We start from the raw sequence: 21,544 nt of genomic DNA on the forward strand, positions 1-21,544 counted from the left end.
ACTACATGGTATAACAGATCAAGATAATTTGGTCTCTATATGGTTTAGATTGTTTTTCTGTTTTCCAGAAGTTGAAATGTTACTTGAGATTAAATTATCCATCTGCTCCTTGGAAATTAAATTTGTTGTTAGAAAAATATCTGCACAATATGAAGTTACTTTCATTTCTTTCTTTCTCCCAGGTCCGGGTTGACAGCGGCATCCAACCAGGAAGTGACATTAGCATTTATTATGATCCAATGATTTCAAAAGTTAGTTCGATTTCCTAATGGCTTTGTACATTTTTCTCTTGAAAGACAGTGGAAGTATTAAAGTTAAAAAATCTTAAATTGATCCTTTCTCTGAATCATGTGCTGTGTAATTAAACAAGTAATTATGCATTGATGGAAAAGTGAAAGCAGAGCAGATTTTCTTTCTCTTGAGAAATTTCAACAGCATGTTACTTTGTAATACTCCCCAATCAAGTCAGTCATTTGCTCGTCCCCAGTCAAATCAAATGATGATCCCCTCCCCCAACAATAATAAAGTTATCTAACCAGTGGCTCCAATGCAGCCGATACAGTGAGCATGAATTACGTTATTTGGTCATCCCTAGAAATTACCTGAGGTGGAAGTATGGCTTGCCATGTCAAGGAGTTGAACTGATAGGTCATGTTTTTTGGCATACTTTTTACCATTTCTTTTCCATTTTTATGAATCACTAATTGTGGTGATTGCACATAATTAAGTTTTATGTTAGAGTACAAGATGTCTTTTTGCCCACCTGTCTTTTGAAATTTGACTTCCCAGAATAAATTAACAATGCTACTCAAATCTTTAGGTCTTTCAAAATCATTAGAATCTTAAGATCTCATAAAGTGTAGGATTCTGACTGCAGTAGTTGAAACTGGGGATTTCATGGGGCGCCTGGGTGGCTCAGTTGGTCAAGCATCCAACTTCGGCTCAGGTCATGATCTCTTGGTTCGTTAGTTCAAGCCCTGCATTGGGCTCTCTGCTGTCAGCACAGATCCCGTTTTGGATCCTCTGTTCCCTTTTCTCTCTGCCTCACCCCTGCTTGTGTTTGTTATCTCTCAAAAAATAAACGCTAAAAAAAACCCAAAAAACAAAAAAAACCAATAAAACCTGGGGATTTCATTTAGAAAATCCTGTTTTCCCTATCCCGAAGAACGATTTTATTATTTTTTTTTTTTTTTTTACTAAAAACCCTTTGTCAGATGGTTTTCTCCCCAAGTACTTTTATGTATTTGTAGCAAACTATTTTTTTATTTTTTTTCACTTAAGTTTTTATAGTAACATTATTAAAGTGAACTTTAGGTATTTCATTTGTTAGAGAAGTGCTATTTAATTTAAAAATAAAAAAACAAAAAAATTATAGATTGATTTTGATATATGTGGTTCCATTTTTTGATGAATACATTTCTGTTCAGAAAAGTGGCCTGCAAATAAATTTTCAACCTGGCTTGATACTGAGGAGCTGATGAAATGTACCAAAGTAATTGTAAACTATAGACTGACTAATGTAATAGAAAAATATTTATTAGGAGAGTAAAGTCTTATTTTAACAAGCAAATTAGCAATAAAATATTATTTATTGCTTGTATTTAATTGCTAATTTGTTTAAGATTCTTATAAATAGGCACAAAATCATATAGAACAGTAAGACCCTTCTGTTTTTGTAATACAAGAACAGTTTGCTTCTATGCTATGTTATGTGTAAAAGTTAGCTATGCAGGGTATCAGGCTTGGAAACGACATTTTCGTAGGGAGAGAAAAATCTTGCCTGATCCTTCACTATTCTAGATGTTTATATTCTATCCCAAATGTTCACATTTTGATATCTTTCCTTTTAAACTTTTTATGGTTATTTTTATTACGTTGTTGTTTATCTCAAATAGCTCTTTTTCTGTGATAGTGAATGTAGGAGAAAAGTCTGAAATATCTTGATTCTGATATTTATTGAGTTAAAAAAAAATCTTAATTGACATACTTTATATTAGAAATTGAGCTACTGTGAAATTTCAGAGGATGTTTTGGGAAACCTGTTACAAAGTATTTTGATTTTTATTAGGATGAATTGTTTGACTTTTAGATAGATTGGTATCTATCTATGTAAATTGTTTTTTGTTTATTTGCTTTTAGCTGATCACATATGGTTCTGATAGAACTGAAGCACTGAAGAGAATGGAAGATGCACTGGATAATTATGTTATTCGAGGTAAAAACAAGTATTTGAGGTCTTGGTATTATACATGGTGTCCTGTTCTAGAAAACAGCTTGAAGATGTGCTAACTAGAGAATACAGTAGAAAATGTGCTTACTATGTGTTTAAATAGAAATAAGAAAATTTTCCTTAGCAGCCCTATACTTTACATATATACCTTAAATTCTTTAATTAACCTTACGGTGCATAACCTTTCCTAGACAAATATTTAGTATTTTATAGGTATGTATTGTATGGGAAATGGTTCTTTTTTCTAAAGTCTTTTATAGGCCAGTGCAGCAAATTAACTACTTATTGTCTTTTATTGTTATTGATGGTGTTTTGAAGTATGAAGCTTAAGAATGTATGGAGCTATAAAATATAGTGACCTACGGTTGACTAATTTGAGAGTGAGGGAATAGCCTTTTGTGTCTATAAATTAGAGCAAATTATGGAATGTCTTCTAGCATATGTAACAGTGTCGCCTCATGTACATAGACGTCAGTTCTAATGTCTAACAAAGTGCAGTCCTATGGCCTGTAGAATGTGGAGTGGTAACTGAATCAGGAGTAGCCATTTTATTGATTTGTTTATTTTAAAGATTTTATTTTTAACTAATTTTTACACGTGTGGGCTTAAACTTACAACCCTGAGATCAAGAGTTGCATGCTCCACTGACTGAGCCCACCAGGTACCCCACAGCCATTTATTTAAATATTAAAGCAAAGTTATACTGATTCCCCTTAAGGAGTAAATTATGTTGTAAGTTGTATTAGCAACTTTTTATTAGCATTGAAAAGATCATTTCATTTTAGTCCGACATAAATTATCATCAACTTAAGAATAATGGAGTTTAACATCAAATTTAAAGTACAGTTCACTTTGAATTATGAGTGAATAGTGTGGGTCTACGAACATTCCCATAGGAAGGACTGGCTGTATAGTTTTGTTCTTTTCTCGTGGCTTACTAAAACAGTGGAGCTGGGAGGCTAGAATTGGAGGCTGAGGGGATAGAATGTTGGTGGAGTATGATTACTTAGCGCCTCTCAAGTCCATACAGAGCTTTTATGTAATTTCAAAAGGCTTCCCTTTGAGTGGGCACGACCTGTAGGTCAGAAGGCTTGGCAAGTGGACTACAACTTTGTGTGAATTAGGAAAAGTGCTCCATTTTCTGGGCGCATCCAGCCCTGAGACAGAGAGCCCAGCTTAGCAATGGAGCATATTAAACCCTTACTCTGCATCCTTGACCCAGTGCCTATATGCAGTGAACAGTTTGTACAACTGCACAGTAGTGACTCAGGACAATTTAGTGACTCCATTTTTACATATTTTCCTTTCCCTGATCATTAAAAATTTTTTTAAATGTTTATTTTTGAGAGAGAGAGAGAGAGGGAGGGAGGGAGAGAGATTGTGAGTGGGGGAGGGGTCAAGGGAGAGGGAAGCACAGGATCCGAAGCAGGCTCCAGACACTGAGCTGTCAGCACGGAGCCTGATGCGGGGCTCGAACTCACTAGCTGTGAGACTGAGCCGAAGTCAGACGCTTAACCAACTGAGCCACCTAGGCACCCCTCTTCTTGTTTTAATATATGGCAATTAAGTCATATAATCATTACTTTCAATCACTTTTCTCTTCTAGCTTTTCTTTTGTTATACCTGGAGAAACTTCTTCCCTCCCTTCCCTTTTACTGTCACTCTCTTTTCTTCCCATTTGTTGACTAACAAGTAATCAGTGATTGTATCTAATCTCATGTGCTAGTGATTCACCTCTGTCAATGAAAGGAAAACAGTTCTCAAGTGAACCTAAAAATAAAATCCATAACCTTAGTATCCAAAGCGTATACAAATTTGAAAAATCCCCTTCACGTTCTTTCTAGCTCATTCTCTAGTTCTTTTTTAGCCTTAATTGTGGAGTATTTACTGGTTTTTAAACTCTGCCATGTTCCATCATGAGCCATCATGAGCAGCAGCTACATATTTTCTCTGTACATTGGTTAAGTAGGCTTGGAGGGGTTTATTTTCCTTAGAAATAGTATTCCCCCAGAAATACTTCAGTGCATGTTTGGAACACACATCTAATTTGGGTGTATGTTGGTCTCTGTGTGTTTAACTACACACACATGCAGACATAAACAAGGTACTTGGGAATATTATCCCCAGAGGCCTTCAAAGTATTTGTAAGAGCTTTCTAGATTCCTCCCCCCATCAGTATCTTTGTAATTTTTATTATGGTTGTTGAATTGTTGGATATTGGTTAATTTCGGTTTTGTTCTAATGAGCTTGAGTGGTAAATTCATGAATTTGAGATAGTCCATTTGTGTAAGAATATTTTGTCAAATCACATCTCTATTAAGCTTTGATGTAATGTAGTGCCATGGCATATGGGCACTTGGTCAAAATATTAGCGTTGTATTCTCCTCTGTCTATTCTGAAAGGAATACTCTAACATAGTTATAGAGTACACTTTTCATCTTTTATTTTAAATGAATGTTTGCCACTGAATTTACTTACTTTACTTAATGTGTGTGTGTGTGTGTGTGTGTGTGTGTATATATATATATATATTATATATATATATATAATGTTCACCAGTTACCACATTTTTAAATTAAAGTGACTTAAATACAGAGTAGTAGGCTTGCTGTTATTCTCCTAACTTTGTATGTATTTTCCAGGCCTAGTTTGAAAAGGCCTTTGGTTCACTCTGATAAAATAGAAATCAGAGGGGCCTAGGTTCCTATCCTGTCATGACACCTTTTAGTAACTATGTGAGTTTTGTCAAGTTACTTTGTCTCCCTGCATCTCATACTCTACATTTAAAAGTGGAGCGTTAGCCTCTGCTCTATAAATTAGTAGCGAAGATGAACTGAAGTTAGGTACACAAAAGGGCTTGGCACAGTACCAGCTCAATAACTTGAGTTCCTATCTTCTTCTGTCCTTCTCTCATTACAGTGTAAAACCGCATATTTAAAGATCATATGCCATGAGTCATTATCAGTCAGTCAGTGACATGGGAAATTGATGAAGCCATAGATAAATAACATTGAAAAACCATTTGGGGTCATTCCTGGTACTGTGTGCTGGGTTACTTGTTTTCATTGCACACTGTTCTGCTTCTTCAAAGCATTTACCGTAACTATAATTAAAATATTAGTTGCCTGACTAATTGCTAAATGTTGGATTATCCCATAAGAATATTAGGTGCATGTGGGCAGTGATGGTGTTTATCTTGTTCACGTGTGTATTACTAGGGCTTGATATGGTCAGTGAGTAATAAGTATTTGTTGAATGAATTAATGAATGAGTGACAGTAGCCCTATTTCAAGGAGTTTCTGGTAAACTTGGCATGAAACATATAGAAAGGACATAAATTTATAGACGCCATAATACTGGAATGAAAAACTATGGTGGGAATTCAGATGGGGGAGGCATTTTTCTTTTCCCACCTTTGCTTTTGGTTCTTTCGAAGTAATGTGAGCATTGCCTTAGGTGACTCTCACAAGCGACTCTGTTGAGAGTATCTCACTTTGTGTTTCCTTCAAACAGCTCCCCAGAGTGGCAGCATTTTTTTTTAAAAAGACTGATAACTTACTGTGGAGGTGAAATATAGGAGAGAGCGCACTCAGGCCTGTTTGGAATATGACTGACTGTTGTCTTTTGGGAAGATAATCTGGTGTTGGATGTTAAAAGTGCATACTCTTTGACTGAGCTGTGCAATTTTCAGGAATCTATCCTTCAGAGTTAAAAGACCGAATTGTGAAGTGATATTTACAAGGACATTTGTGACAGCAGCATTTAAAGTAGCCAAAATTGTAATCAACCATCATGTCCACCAAATGGATGAACGACCGGATGAATTACTGTGCGTCTTCACTATAAGTTGCGGCACAGCCGGTACTTGGCCTGTCTGTGTGTATTGTTAATAGAAAGGCGGTTCGCAGAGTAGTGTGTGTGGTGCAGCCTCACATCAGTTAAGCCACCTTCCCATCCTAAAGTATCTTTACTGTGTTTGGATGAGCACAGAGAAAGATGTGGATGTATACACGTCAGATTGAGATCTCTCTCTCTCATAATACATACCTATATATGTTATATAATAATATAATATATATTGATATTGATACAATTGATACATTGCCCCCAGGCCTTTTATTTTAGGTATTTTCAAGCCTAGAGAAAAAGAACAAATAGTACGTTGCACACCTATATGCTCTTCAATTAGATTGTTAAGCTTTTCTACATCTTTCCCTCTATCTCTCCATTTATACCTTTCTTTGCTTTCTCCTTCCTCCTCCTCCTTGCTCTTCTTCCTTCTCCTCTCTCCCTTCTCTCCTTGTTCTTTTCCTCAACTATTTGAAAGAAAGTTGCAGATGTCATGACACATGACTCCTAAATATTTCAGCATGGATCTTAAAAGTAAGATCGTTTTCCAACAAAATCACAAAACCAGTATTACACCAAGGAAAATTGATAGGAATCTCATAATATCGCCCAACATACTGTCCGTATTTCAAGTTTCCTTAGTTTTGCTAAGTGTCTTTTTATATCTGTTTATCTGTTTGTTTGTTTTTTTTAACACCACCTATGGTCCACTTAGAGTTTACACGTTGCTTTTATTTATTTCTCTTTATTATCTTGCTCTTTTTGTATTTTGTATCATTAACTCTTCATGAGTGAAGGGCAGCTGACTTCCAGAATGTCTCATAGTCTAGATTGGAAGTTTCAGTATTGGTCCAGTCAAGTCTCTTGGGAAAGGAGGTGGAAAGATAGGGGTTGCAGTTGGAAAGCAATTTATTTTGAGTTGGTGATTTCGAATATGGTGCACTTAGTGAACACTAGATGATTTTAGGGTTTGACTCTGGGACTAGGTGGCTAAAGTGAAAGAATAGGTAATTTGAAATGAGATCCAAAGAGCTGAGTGGCGAGGATGTTACCTGGGTCATACTCATGGTGACATGAGTTAGGGGAAGGAAGGAAGGTTCTTCCTTCCAGGTGACATAAATTCTGCATCTTCCAGGTGACATAAATTCTGCAGCGAATATTGGGTTGTTAAAAGGGATGTCGATAGATGACAGAGAATTGGGGAAGACTTTTTTGGCCAGCTAAAATAAGCCTCAAGGAAATAGAAGTTTCTCCAAGGATTAGAAGAGGTAATGTTCTAGAAGTGACAGTGGATCTCAAGGAAGTATGTGAAGGTTGCTGGAGAAGTGAGGTCCTTGAGGTCACTGAGGTTTTCAGTGAGGCAAGGAGATAGATGGAATGTTCCATGAAAATACTGAACCCTCAGTAGACCTGAGTGGTAATCATGAAGCGGCAGTCTCAGAAAACATTGTGGAGTGGCCTAGAAAAGAGTTGGAAGAGGTGTTTTGGGGAAGTGAGAGTGGTTAGGTCAGCTGATGTTCCAAGGATGAGGGATGGCCAGAGAACCTAGGCCTTCTGGTGATGGATGCAAAATCCTTGAAGTACCTGGTAGGAAGGTGAACCCTTGGGCTCAGAAAAGTGGTTTCTGAGGCATTTTGAGGGGGCTTGATCTGTAACTTCATCTAAATAACCTCTATTTCCTTTCTTTGGCTGTGCTATCCCATACTCCAGCTATGTGTGTCATGGCTCAGGTAAGAGCTTTCTGAACAGGTTCTCTGTAAATACTCTTTGTCTGCACCAATCCATTCTTTGGTTTGAACAGCATAAAATTTAAAGTATAATCCCAACCCTGCTTAAAACCCTTTAATATTTCCCATTGCCCTCATGTGACTCTTTGGTCATTTACACAACTTTGTCTCATGCTCTTTTTTTTTTTTTTTTCCTTCCTTCCTGCTTCACTGTTGTTTTCATTTGCTGGAATGCTCAGTCCTCTTCCCACCCAAGGACCTTCATAGTTAGGCTGTAGTCTAAGCAGTTATAACAAAGAGAATGAAAAATACAGTGACCTGTGAAAGATAAAATTTAATATATTTACCATGTCATAGTCCCAAAAGGAAATATTGTCAAGGGCTGGTAGGGAGACTTGGATTCACAGCAGATGGTTTTCATTTGGGGGCTCCAGAGTGGCTGCTTTTATGCCCATCATCCAGCCTCAGCAGGAAGGTGGCAGGGGCAAGGGGAGTTCACACCCATTTTTTTTCAGGGCATAACCTAGAAAGCACCCTTTATTTCTGCTCCCATCCTATTGGCATTTAATCACATGGTCATACCTATCTGCTAGGAAGATGGACAATGTGGTTGATACCAAGGTGGCCATATACTAAGCTAAAAAGCAGCATTTCTCTTATTAAAGGAAAAATAGACTAGATATTGGTGGATGATTAAGGGGAATAAGAATGTATACATGTATCTGCTTATTTGTGGAAACACACACACATACACAAGAGCAGAGCTAATAAGATGGTGGACCTATAGGGTGTACCTCCCAGATCGTCATCTGGTAGAAATGATTGGGGGATGGGAAATGAAGTACCTGAGATAAAGGAGAGAGGCTTCTCCAGTTATACTTTTAGAATTCTGACATTAACATTTCCAAATAAAATTATTGACATTCTGGGGGAAAAGCTCTAAATGGAATACCAACAGTGGACAGAATTTTATGAGTAATATACTGATGGAGGGAGAGAGAGAGATAAAAAAAAACCACTAGCTTTAAATAACTTTTAAGCATATTTTGACTGCATATCCTCAGGCTTAAAAACAGTAGAAGCAAACATCGAACTGTAGTTAGTAGGTTTGTTTTTCCTAGTTCATGGGTTAGCAGTTCTGAAACCAGTTTATGTATATTCTGGGATTAAGGAAATAAATACATGGATTGTGGATAAGATGAGTGACATTTCTTCTTGTCAGAGAAAGAGGTTACAGATGGGGAAATGGATGAGGATTTCCATTCTAAATGAGTCCTATGTATTGAGTTGAAATTGGAGGTATCAGTGGAAACTCATGGTTTTTAACCTATATTGAAAAATAACTATATAAATGTGTTACTGCACATGTGTGTGTATATACACAAATTCTGTAGCTCAGGGTTTCTTTAGCAATATTGACATTTTTGGGTAGACATTTTTTTATTGTGTGTGCAGGAGGGTATCCTTTGCATTGTAGGATGTTTATCACCACTCTTGGTTGGCCTCTACCCACTAAAAGACAGTAGCATTTCCTCAGTTGTGACAACCCAGTATTTCCAGACACTGCCATATGTCATGAGGGAGGGGGGCAAATCACCCTCAACTGAGAACCACTGGCCTGCTGAAAGGTCATGGAAACATTGGCACCCATAGCAATGAGCATACCAGGAACCCAGATCTTATTTTTTAAATACCATTGTCTCATAAATGGAACCACTACTCCATGATAAAACGGCTGATTTCCGGAAGAGTGTAAGATGAGCCTGAAACATCTTGTATAAGAAAGTAATCAAGTGCTCAAAGATGATATGTCAAAAAGACACAGGAGCCAGCTCTGTGGGGTTTCCCACTGGCCAATCTGGGAAAACTTCAGCAACAAAATAAATAATGTTAGCGATGGATTAAAGCCCATGGAATAAGACAAGAGCCTGTGGGTCCATACTGATATAAATAGATAAGAAAGATAAAAGAGGCAAGAGGCACAGCTCTTCTCTACAGCAGATTTTTAACTTATAAATATAGAAGAATCCCCATGGGGTAAACACCAAATTGTTTAGGGTCAGAATCATCAATGACAGATGCTAAGATAAGCGGGTGAAAATATGATGAGAAACAGGTATTTGCATAGTTTCATAGTATATCCCCAGGTGATGCTAATTAATTACAATGGGAACTATAACACCTTTAAAATAGGCAAACCTAGCAATTTACCCAAATGATCACAGTTTGCATCACTGGTAATGGGACATATCAACATCTCATGCCTCTTGAGGTATGATGCACTGAAAATAGCACATCATTTCTGTGATGTCCTTCTCCAAAATGTATAACATGGATATAATCGTGAGGAAACAGCAGACAAACCAAATTGAAAGATAGTGTACAAAATAAATGGCTTGTACTCTTCAAAAGTGTCAAGGTCAAGAAACACAAAAGTGGATCAACTTATCTAGATCAAAGGAAACCAAGGATACGTGGCAACTAATGCAGGATAAGTTCCTGGACCAGAAAAAAAAATGTTTTTCTTTTGTCGTAAAGGTCATAAATGAGACAGTTGATGAAATTTGAACAAGGTTTGTAGATTAGATGATGATACTGTTAGCAATGTTGATTTCCAGATCTGGTCATTGTACTGTGATTACATGAGAGACTTACCTTGGTTTTAGGAAATACACCGAAGTGTGGAGAGGTAAAGACATCCTGTCTTTGGCTTACCCCCAGATGTTTAAGAAGAATTGTGTGTGTGTGTGTGTGTGTGTGTGTGTGTGTGTGTGTGTGTAAAGAGAAAAAAATATGATAAATAAATGATAAATGAATAATAAATATTTGGGGTAAAGGATATGCAATAATTCTTCCTACTATTTTATGAGTTTTTTTTATAATTCTGAAATTGTTCCAAAATAAAAAGTTTAAAAAATAGGTGAAGAGGAGCATGTGTCCCCTCTTCCCAAACCTGAGGAGTTTTATTTAAGGAATAAAAACAGATGTATTTGTGATGATATATTATTTATCTGATAAATTCTAAAGGATAGAGGGCTTAAAGAAATTGTTTTGTGAAGGACAATTTACTGTCTTGTTGGATAACTGCTTAGTTGTTCAAATAATTTTTTTCCTAAGCGGATTGTGAGCTTTTGTTAAAAAAAAATCTTGAGAGCAAAGATGTAATTTGGTTAAAGTTAATTTCTGAGTCCCCATGAAATAAGCGGTGACTTTTGGCCTCTGTTTGATCCTGGCAGTGTGTGCAGCTAACGTCTGGCCAGTGTTTTGGAAACAGCAGGTAGTCAGGAGAAAGCCGCTCCTAGGGGTCGTCTCTTCTGTGGCCTGGTGGTGATTTCCCATACAGATGGGACCTTGTGAACTTTGGTAGAGGTCATTTTCAATTCCCTGTCTAAAACTGAGAGCCATAATTTTTATGAGTATGTGATTAATAATATCGTTGAAGTTATTAACTATGTCTCAGAGTACCTCTGCTACCGACTTCTTGTTTGAACGATTGCTTTAAACAGCATTGTCTTTCCTGGGACATGGAAAAAAAGTAACTATGTACAAAATGGTAACTTTCAGATGTGTAGGATATCTCTTGAACAGTCCAGTGATTTGTCCCATTTATCTGTTCTTTTGTGCTTTTAGGGAGGAAAATAGTTCTTTGATTATTCCCCCATTTGGCTTTAGAATCAGTGAATGTACAGTAGTCTTTGGAGTCAGTTGAGGCACCTAGATTTTGGTTGTCTGCCATTAGCCATTGTTTCATCTTCTAGTCCTTCAGAAAGAAAAACATAATGATTTGATTTTGCATAGTAATATGTAATCTTTCATTCAGAGAACATTTAAGGAGAAAATGCTTTTGTGTAGTAATTTTATTCCTGAAACATCATTTAGCAAGATAAAAGTCTGTTTTCATGCTCTATTTACTATTCAAGTAGAAATAGTTTGGAAAGTCCGTGCTTCATTTGTGTGCTTGAGTGGCTCTGCTCTTTGATATCCACAAAGTAAATTAATGTTTGCTTATAATTCCTTTGACTTCTCTAAAATCACTTTTTACAACTTTGAATTTGTAATAAAAATACAACATATCATTTATCCTGTAAAATTGCATACATTTTATTTATTTATTTACTTTTTAAATGTTTATTTTTGAGGAAGAGAGTGCAAGTGAGGGAGGGGCAGAGAGAGAGAGAGAGGAAGACAGAGGGGTCAGAAGCAGGCTGTGAATTGAGAGAACAGAGCTCGATGTGGGGCTTGAACTCATGAACTACAAGACCATGTCCTGAGCCAAACGAAGTTGGATGTTTAACCAACTGAGCCACCTAGGCACCCCTTTATTTTTATTTTTATTTTTTTTTAAAGATTTATTTTATTTTTAGAGAGCACACATGAGTAGGGTAGAGGGGCCCAGGGAGAGATAATCTCAGGCAGGCCCTACTGTCAGCATGCAGGGACCAATGTAGAACTCGATCCCACAAACTGTGAGATCATGACCTATGCTAAAATCAAGAGGCAAACGTAACTGACTGAGACACTCAGGTGCCCGAAACTGCATACATTTTACTAAAAAAAGTTTTAAGTTTGTTTATTTTGAGGCAGATAGGGGCAGAGACAGAATCCGAAGCAGGCTCTGTGCTGCCAGCGCAGAGCCTGACCTGGAGCTCGAACCTATGAATCTTGAGATCATGACCTGAACTGAGATTGAGAGTCAGGTGTTCAACAAACAGCCACCCAGGCTCCCTGAAACTGCATGCATTGTAATTTTTTGATGTCCTCAATCACAAATTGATCACTATCAGAAAACAATCTTATTTTTGTTCAGATGATCATTATTTCTGAAGTTTTATGTTCGAGTTTCCTGAAGACAGTCTGATGCTGTTTTGACTTCAGCCTCACAGAGGAACAAGAAAATTTATACTATCACTAGGTTGTAACAGGAGAGCCAGTAAAGTTAAATACAAAATATGAAGTTTGTAAGTAAACACTATTATTTTTATTTAACTGGAGGGAGGAGGGAAGGACAGAAATTCTGAAAGTTAGATTGCCTTTCTTTATTACTTTTTTTTAAATGTATATTTATTTTGAGAGAGACTTGAGAGCATGAGCAGGCTTCCCACTGTCAGTGCAGAGCCTGACATGGGGCTTGATCGTGTGAACTGAGAGATCATGACCTTAGCCGAAATCAAGAGTCAGACACTCAATCAACTGAGCTATCCAGGTGCTCCTAGATTCTACATTATTTACAATTTATCCAGAAGCTTACAAATGGAAACATTTTGAAATACTAAATAACACCTAAGAACACTTTTTTTTTTTTTGGAAATGAAATTCCAGCTGCACCCTGATCTTCATATTTTCATCCTTTCTAGTCCCTCCTTTAGGATGTTTTCTTCTTCCAAACTTGAGTTATTGTATAGGGACAAGCTACATACTGCTGGCTTTGTCTTGCATTTCTGTTTCTGGATTTCTTCATGTGGGCATCTGCCCCCATGCGTTCTGTGTTGTGGGTGGCTCCGTTCTAACGGACCTGTTCTTCTGAACTCTAACCACAGGGATACCATCAGTCTACTCTCCCAGGCCTCTCCAGTTGAACTTGCCCAAAGTAAATCACATGTTTCCCTCTTAACCTGTTTCTTGTCTGTAAGTGGGGTCTTCAGTCATATAGCATGACAGAGCCAGAAGGGTGCATGTTGTGATTGACTCCTCTCCCCTATTCTTTTTTTTTTAAGTTTTTATTTTAATTTTTTCATTAAAGTGTTTATTTATTTAGAGAGCTCAAGCAGGGGAGGGACAGAGAAAGAGAGAGAGAGAGAATCCCAAGCAAGCTTCACGCCATTAGCACAGAGCCCAATGTGGGGCTCAAACCCATGAACCGTGAGATCATGACGAGCCCAAATCCAGAGCTGGACACTTAACCGACTGAGCCACCCAGGTGCCCCTAAAGATTTTACTTTTAAGTAATCTTTACCATGGGGCCTGAACTTACAACTGAACACTTAACTTACTGAGCCAGCCAGGTCCCCCTGTCTCCCCCATTGATGTCCACTAAATCATCATGCCCTCTCTGCCTGCTAAATGTCTCTCCAGTCCATCTGCTTTTCTCCGTCTGTAGTGGCCACACTCTTGCTGTGGTCTGATGCCTTGCAATTTTTCAACATGTCTCCTGCAATTGTCAGCTAATGGTTTTTCCCACTTACACCCTCACCCTTCCCCAGACCCCAATCCACTAACAGCCTGCATGGTTCCTGGAGCTCAAACGTAGTCGTTCCTGCCCTGCTTCAACTGTTCTGGTTGCTCTCAAAGAAAGGTAAAACGTTTGCATGACTGTCAGACCTGGACACCGCCCCCCCTTGGACTTCTTAGGCACACAGCTCTCTCCTTTGCTCATGCTCTTTGGCCACGGTGCCCATCTTCCAGTTCTCTCCACACAAATACCTGGTGGTATCCAAAACAACATGAGAATTCTTTGTTCCTCCCTTATATTACCCATCTTTGTGTCCTTCTGTGTCTTTCTCTATTTCTTTTCCCAGCTAGGACGATTTGCGTAAGTCACAGATACTTCTCTCTTCCTGGAATGCCACATCTGTTGTTGCCTATGCATAGAAATCTCTTCTGGCAAGCCATTCCCTTTCCTTCTTCAAAAGCGCTTTAGTTTTGTCTGTTTGTAAAACATGCAACAAAGGGATTCAGTTCCTTTCACAGCCTGACCTCTTTCAAGGAGTCTTTATTTTAAATTCTTGCCTACTGCGTTGGCTTCTAAGCACTCGTAGCATGTTGCTTTCAGTTGCTCTTCATTTTCATCTACCCGAATATCACCTGTAGTAGACGAAGATGTCACATTTTTTTTTTTAATTTTTTTTTTCCAACGTTTATTTATTTTTGGGACAGAGAGAGACAGAGCATGAATGGGGGAGGGGCAGAGAGAGAGGGAGACACAGAATCGGAAACAGGCTCCAGGCTCTGAGCCATCGCCCAGAGCCCGACGCGGGGCTCGAACTCACGGACCGCGAGATCGTGACCTGGCTGAAGTCGGACGCTTAACCGACTGCGCCACCCAGGCGCCCCAATGTCACATTTTGCAATGATTGTGAGGTAACTTGTGTCATCAGATGAAGTTTCTTACACCTTCCAATACTTTCCTCGTAGAAATACACATAATTACAACAGCCCTTCAACACATGAGTGGTTGAATATTGGCTAAGTCATTACCCACAGAGCAAGGTTGGGATAACTGCATTACCCACAGAGCAAGGTTGAGATAATTTGTTTGGGGCATGTGCTATGAAAGATACTTATTAGGTCATTGTCTGTATGTGATAACTTCTTCCTTGGAAATTTATGTAGCTAAAGGAATACCATTAATATTTTAATTGGGAACTTTCTCTAAATGTTTTGAAGCAGTTTGAATAGATTGAAAATTGGCTTTTATAAAGTTTTTAGGCACTTGGTATTTTCTGAGTGAGGAACAGATAATGCTCAGATTTTTGCACATGTTTGCTAACATCGTCTAGTATAAAGAGATGCATAGAGAAATGCCTAGTTGGTTGGCTCAGAAATAGGAAATCATATTGGAAAGTATGCCCTTCTCCCCATATGTATACATGAGAGTACAGGGTAACCTGCCTTAACAAAGATTCTTAAATACAGTAGTATAAATAAGATAGAATATTATTTACTTCTCATTTAACTGGCTGGCTGGTCTGTGCTGATGGGGCAAGTTTGTGTCCTGTGGTTCTGTGGTCATTCCAGGAGATCCTCCCTCCCCCCCCTGCCAACATGTTGCTCTGTTTCACCTTCATTTCCAGAGCTGAGTTCCTGCCTTATCAGGAAGCCCATAGGAAGAAGGAGGAAAGGAAGCCCAAGTAATTATTCTTTTCAAGTAAGCGAGGCTGGAATTGGGCGCATCACTCTAACTTCCAACCCCTTGTCTGGAAATCAGTTTGTCAGGTCCAGCTGTAGGACAGACAGGAAAATAGAGTCTGTGTCTGTGGAGTCTTTTGTTCTGCTAAGACTCTTGTTACTGTGTAAAAAATGGAAATCACATTTTCAGTGAAACCCGCAGGCTGTCATATTTTAAACATATATTACTATTACAATTTCTATTTTACTAAACTTTAGATATATGATTCATTCTCTCTAGATCACAATTTCTTAGTTTAAGTCTCTTTTCTTTGTAATTTTCTTATTCTGTGACTGGTTACTGAAAGTTCCCCCAAAGCAGGTACCATAGTGTTACAGTGTTTGCTCTCATATTTTTTCCTGTGTGTGATATCTAGCTGCCACATGGCTAGTAGGTTTAGAATAATGTTGATAGGTGTAGACTAATTTGCTCAGAATATCAACATTGTTAAAAACCTTATAGCGAATGTCCACAACCTTTCTCAGGGAAGGGCTAGAGTGTAAATAGCTTAGACTTTTGTGGGTCATATGGTCTCTATTACAACTGATTGACTCTTGGAGCACACACACTGAATGTAACACTGCTGTATTCCAAAGAAACTCGATATACAAAAATAGGGGGTGGTCTGATTTGTGTGCTGAGTTTGCTAAACGCCGCCTAATAGGATGGCTATGTTCTCTGGATAGAGAGGTGTAAACTTTTGAGGAACTGGATTCCTATAGGATATGAAACTGGAAGTTGGGGAGGGAGGTCAGTGCTGAGGCTTGAGATCCAGTGCATCTGCCGTCTGATGTGTTTTTTTTTTTTAAGTTTGTTTATTTTGGGGAGGGGGAGAGGGAGGGGCAGCAAGAGACGGGAGAGAGAGAGAATCCCAAGCAGGCTCCACACCTGCAGCACAAGCCCAGTGTGGGGCTCGAGCTCCCGAACTGTGACATTGTGACCTGAGCTGAAATCAAGAGTCAGATGCCTAACGGACTGAGCTGCTCGGGCTCCCATGTCTGATGTTGATTAACTACACCTTGTCTTCTGCTGTGTATCGGTTCTCATGTGAAAGGATAATAACGAGCACAACACTGATGCATGTTTCTGAGTGCCTGGCATTGCCTTAAGCATTACCTCATTTGTACCTCATGACAGTAATGCAAAATAGGTCCTGCTGTGATCACCACTTAACAAATGAGGAAACTAAACATTTGATAGGTGAAGTAGCTTACCCAAGGTAAGAGGTAGATCTGGTACTTGAGCCTGAGGTTCTGATTCTTTGCTTACTTTGGAATTATTATTTTTTAAAATTATTTATTTTTTTGGTAATGTTTATTTTTGAGAGAGGAGAGAGACGGACAGAGTGCAAGTTGGGGAGGGGCAGAGAGAGAAGGAGACACAGAATCTGAAGCAGGCTCTAGGCTTTGAGCTGTCAGCACAGAGCCTGATGCGGGACTCGAACCCACGTACTGTGAGGTCATGACCCAAGCTGAAGTCAGGCGTCCAGCCGACTGAGGCACCCAGGTACCCTACTTTGGAATTATTTTATAAAAATGAGCACTCTACAAGACTTGAATAACAGATCAGAATCAGGCTTTCTAGGTTTGTTATGCAGCAGATGGTATGATGAGGACTGTGCTGTCTGAAATGGTATAGACGAGTATGGAAGTGGGTGAAGAAACTGGAAGGAATTAGCAAACCTCTCATTACTTCAGCTCTATCATACTCCAGTCCCCTGCTCCTCTTGTGGAAGCCTGATCGAATCCTGCTCTCCCTGGATTTGACATGCCTCTCATCCTCCCTTTTATTCCTCTTTACATCTTTGTAATCTGCGTGACCAAGATCAAATACTCCGTTCATAAAGCCCTTCTATCTTACAGAACTCTCCTGATACCTTTCGAGTCCCTGTTGTGGCAGTTAGCTATTGTAACATAACTTTGTAGTGGTCCTTGTGTTCCAGACTCAGTGTTTCCTGCTGGATCACAAGCTGTTCTTTTCTTTTTTTTTCTTCTTTTTCTTTTTTTTCCCCCTCCTCCTTTCTTACTACTCATTGAAGTATACTTGACATGAATGAACTTCTCGTATTTATTCAGTTTGATGAGTTGGACATATGTATTCACCTGTGAAACCATCACCACAATCAAGATGCTGAACATTTCTATCACCTCCAAAAGTTTCTCATTGCCTTTGGAATCCTCGGTGTCTCTACCCCTGTCCCAGTGCAACTGGGTGATCTGCTTTTCTGTCACTGTAGGTTTTTTAGCCTTTTCTGAAATTTTATATTAATGGACTCCTACAGTAGTCTTTTTAAATTCAGCATAATTATTTTGAGATTCATTCTTGTGTTTTTAGTAACCCCTGTCTTTTTATTGCTAAATAGAATTTCATTGTATGGACAAACCACACTTTGCTAATTCATTCACCTGTTGATGGACATTTAGATTGTTTCCAGTTTTGACCATTGTAAATCAATTAATAACCTATGTGTATAAGTGTTTGGATAGGTTACCTAGGAGTGACTTGTCTGAATCGTATGTATGTATAACTCTTTAAGAAACTGCCATGCTGTTCCAAAGTATTTGTGCCATTTATAGCCTCACCACAGGGTGTGACAATTCTGTTTCACATCCACACTGATATGTGATATTTCGGTCTTCTAACCTTTAGCCACTTAAATTGGTTTTGGGGGGCATCTCTTTGTGTTCCTTTGATGATAGCAGTGTTGAACAACTTTTTTAAAGTTTTATTTATTTTTGAGAGTGCACAGGTCGGGGAGGGGCACAGAGAGGGGGCAGAGGATCCAAAGCGGGTTCTACGCTGACAGCAGTGAGCCCGATGTGGGGTTCGAACTCATGAACCCTGAGATCATCACGACCTCAGCTGAAGTCAGACATTCAACCGACTGAGCCAGCCAGGCGCTCCGAACGACTTTTCATTTGCATATTTTCTTTTGTGAAATGTGTTCAGATCCTTTGCCATTTTTTACATTGTCATCTTACTCTGCTGTAAGCATTCTTTATATATTCTAGATACAAGTTCTTTGTCTGATATGTGTGTCGTGCACGTTTTCTCTGTCTGTGGCTTACCATTTTGTTTACTTAACTGTATCCTTTGAAGCAGACTTTTAAATTTTGATGAAGTACAGTTTCTTTTTTTATGGCTCATGGTTTTTGTGTACTACCAAAGAATCTATTGGCCTACCTCAAGATAACAGATTTTTTCTCCTACATTTCCCATAAGTCTTGAAGTTTAGGGTTTACTGTTAGGTTTGTGATCCAATTTAGGTTAATTTTTGTGTATGGTGTGAGTTATAGGGCTGAAGTTCAATGTCCTTTTTCCCAAATGGACATGTTAGTACCATTTACTGAAAAGACATTTGTTTCCCTATTAAATTGACTTGGCGTCACAAGTTTCTCAGGCTTACATTTAGTATTTTATTGCTACCACAGATTCAGACCTTTTTGTTGTTATTTGAAGTTAAGGAGATGGATATCTTGCCTGGTTCTTGCTAGATCATAAGACACAGATGATAAATTTCTCTAGATAGTAAGACTTAGATTTTTAACTGACTCTTTGTTCTCTAATTCCATCTGATATCTTTTATTTTTAGGTGTTACACATATATTGCATTGCTCCGAGAGGTGATAATCAACTCACGTTTATAGAAGGAGACATCAACACTAAATTCCTTTCTGATGTGTATCCTGATGGCTTTTAAAGGTTTGTGTGCATTGAAGTATTTTACTGTATTAAAGTTATTTTATGCTTTATTATAATGTATAATTTTTCTGTTTTGAAATTAAGGCCTCTGGTCTATACTGTACTTGATTTATTAACAAGAGTATCCTAGACTATTGATATTCATGATTTTGAGTATTCATGAATGACTCATGAATGTGCAGTAATCCTAATTTTGTTGAGTGAGAAATTCAACTGTAATGAACATTTTGGCCTCTTTTCTCTCTGCCTTGCTATATATAGTTGAACCTCAAGCCCCATCAAGGGAAAAGATCAGAATTATGTTTTCAGGATTTCCATATGCTTTTATGTCTGCTTGGCTAATGCGTCTGTGATGGTGATGTGTCATGAAACAGTAGGCAGAAGCAGACAACAGGTGAAAACTTGAGGGAACTTTTAGAGCAAACATGCTTGCATACATACATTGTGTAAATGTCTATATGTGTACATAGATGGTGTTGGATCCCATTATGGGGAAGAAAATGGCATTTAAAATTTCTAATTTAAGTTGATTACTATGTGCTATACATTTAGCATCAGAAAATGTTACACATTCTCAAGGGAACTCAGAAATTTACCTAAAACTTAACATTGCCATTTTCCGTGATAAACTTACTATATTACATTTCTGTTTGATAGGGAATTATCAGCATGGACAATGTAATTCTATCCATGCTTATACAAGATAGGAACACAGTTTTAAAAATTGTTGGAAGTTGTTAGAAAGGACCATTAGCAATTATTTCATCTCATCCTTTATTTTTCCATGTGAGGAAACGAAAGCCCAGAGAGCTTGATGAGGTTAAATGACCAGTAGTATAATAAAGCCAGAAGCTGAACTTAGTTTCCACCTCCTGTTTCAGTACTCATTCAATTGTGCTAGGCTTCAAAATCACAGATCATACAAGTTTTCAGAGTATGCTGTATGTTGTTGTTGTAGAATGCCTGTAAGCACGTTAAAAGTACACACCTAGTTGGGGCGCCTGGGTGGCGCAGTCGGTTGGGCGTCCGACTTCAGCCAGGTCACGATCTCGCGGTCCGTGAGTTCGAGCCCCGCGTCAGGCTCTGGGCTGATGGCTCGGAGCCTGGAGCCTGTTTCCGATTCTGTGTCTCCCTCTCTCTCTGCCCCTCCCCCGTTCATGCTCTGTCTCTCTCTGTCCCAAAAATAAATAAACATAAAAAAAAAAAAAAAAAAAAAGTACACACCTAGCTTTGCCCTTCTTAATGTGGACCTCTCATTGTCTTCCCTCACATTATTCTCAGGTCAGTCCTTCTCTGAATGGCTGCTATCGCTTGTTTTTCAGATTACTCTATTTCCTCCTTCCTATTTTTCCCTACAGCAGGTATCTGATATTTTAAACTGTATCATCTCTGATTGTTTGATATATGTGCCTGAAAGAGACAGCAGGAAGTGGCCACTGAAGTTAATCCAGGATCTTCTCCATATGTTTGAGCCTGGGTCATTTTGTCCCTTTGGGATTACCCGTCTGCTTCCCATCTGTCCAGCTATCCTAGGCACTGTTCACAGGCGAGGACGTGTTTTTATGACTGCATTAAAATTTTCTATTATATATGTTTGTTATCCCAAATATATTTGTGGACTGGAACAGTGTTACTAAAGGTTCTGAGGTTGACCTTTGGAATGAATTACTGTGACTAAAACCAAAAAATAGGATGCACAGGAATGTATTCTTCATATCTGCTTATTAGAGTCTCAGGTTGAAAAGCTGCTGTGCATTTATTTGAAAAATAAATGAAACTGGGGAAGATGTTATTTTGACTCTGGAGTAAAGGAAAATGAGGAGAAGTTATTTTAGGAACTATAATTTCAGTTGGCCTGTAATGAACATTTTGGACTTTTTTCTCTTTTGCCTTGCTACAGTTTAACCTTTAGCCCTGTCAAAAGAAGAGATCAGAATTATTTTTCTCTCCTGGAAAGCTGCAGATTTTTAACAAAAATTGGATTCAACACAAGTAGAATACCACTAATTACACCTTTTTCTTTTCCATTTAATTTAGTCAAGTATTTCTATTCCTTTAAAAGCGGTGTAACCAAATCAGTATGAGTTGCTCCTTGGTGAGTCACAGGCAGACACCACACCATGGTTTCTGTTGCACAGATCTGTTGCAACA

At 38.4% G+C, this 21,544-nt stretch overlaps 1 protein-coding gene across 1 annotated transcript in view; it reads left to right on the forward strand.

Annotated features, from left to right (window-relative positions):
- PCCA (propionyl-CoA carboxylase subunit alpha) overlaps positions 1-21,544 on the forward strand; it is a 422,256-nt gene that overhangs the window by 199,493 nt on the left and 201,219 nt on the right. The window contains 5 exon segments of the mRNA XM_030313554.1: positions 183-251; positions 2,140-2,215; positions 19,284-19,292; positions 19,295-19,327; positions 19,330-19,387. Of these exon segments, the coding sequence (XP_030169414.1) occupies positions 183-251; positions 2,140-2,215; positions 19,284-19,292; positions 19,295-19,327; positions 19,330-19,387 (245 nt within the window).

This window comes from Lynx canadensis, chromosome A1 (assembly GCF_007474595.2).
Source record: "Lynx canadensis isolate LIC74 chromosome A1, mLynCan4.pri.v2, whole genome shotgun sequence".
NCBI classification, from domain to species: Eukaryota; Metazoa; Chordata; class Mammalia; order Carnivora; family Felidae; genus Lynx; species Lynx canadensis.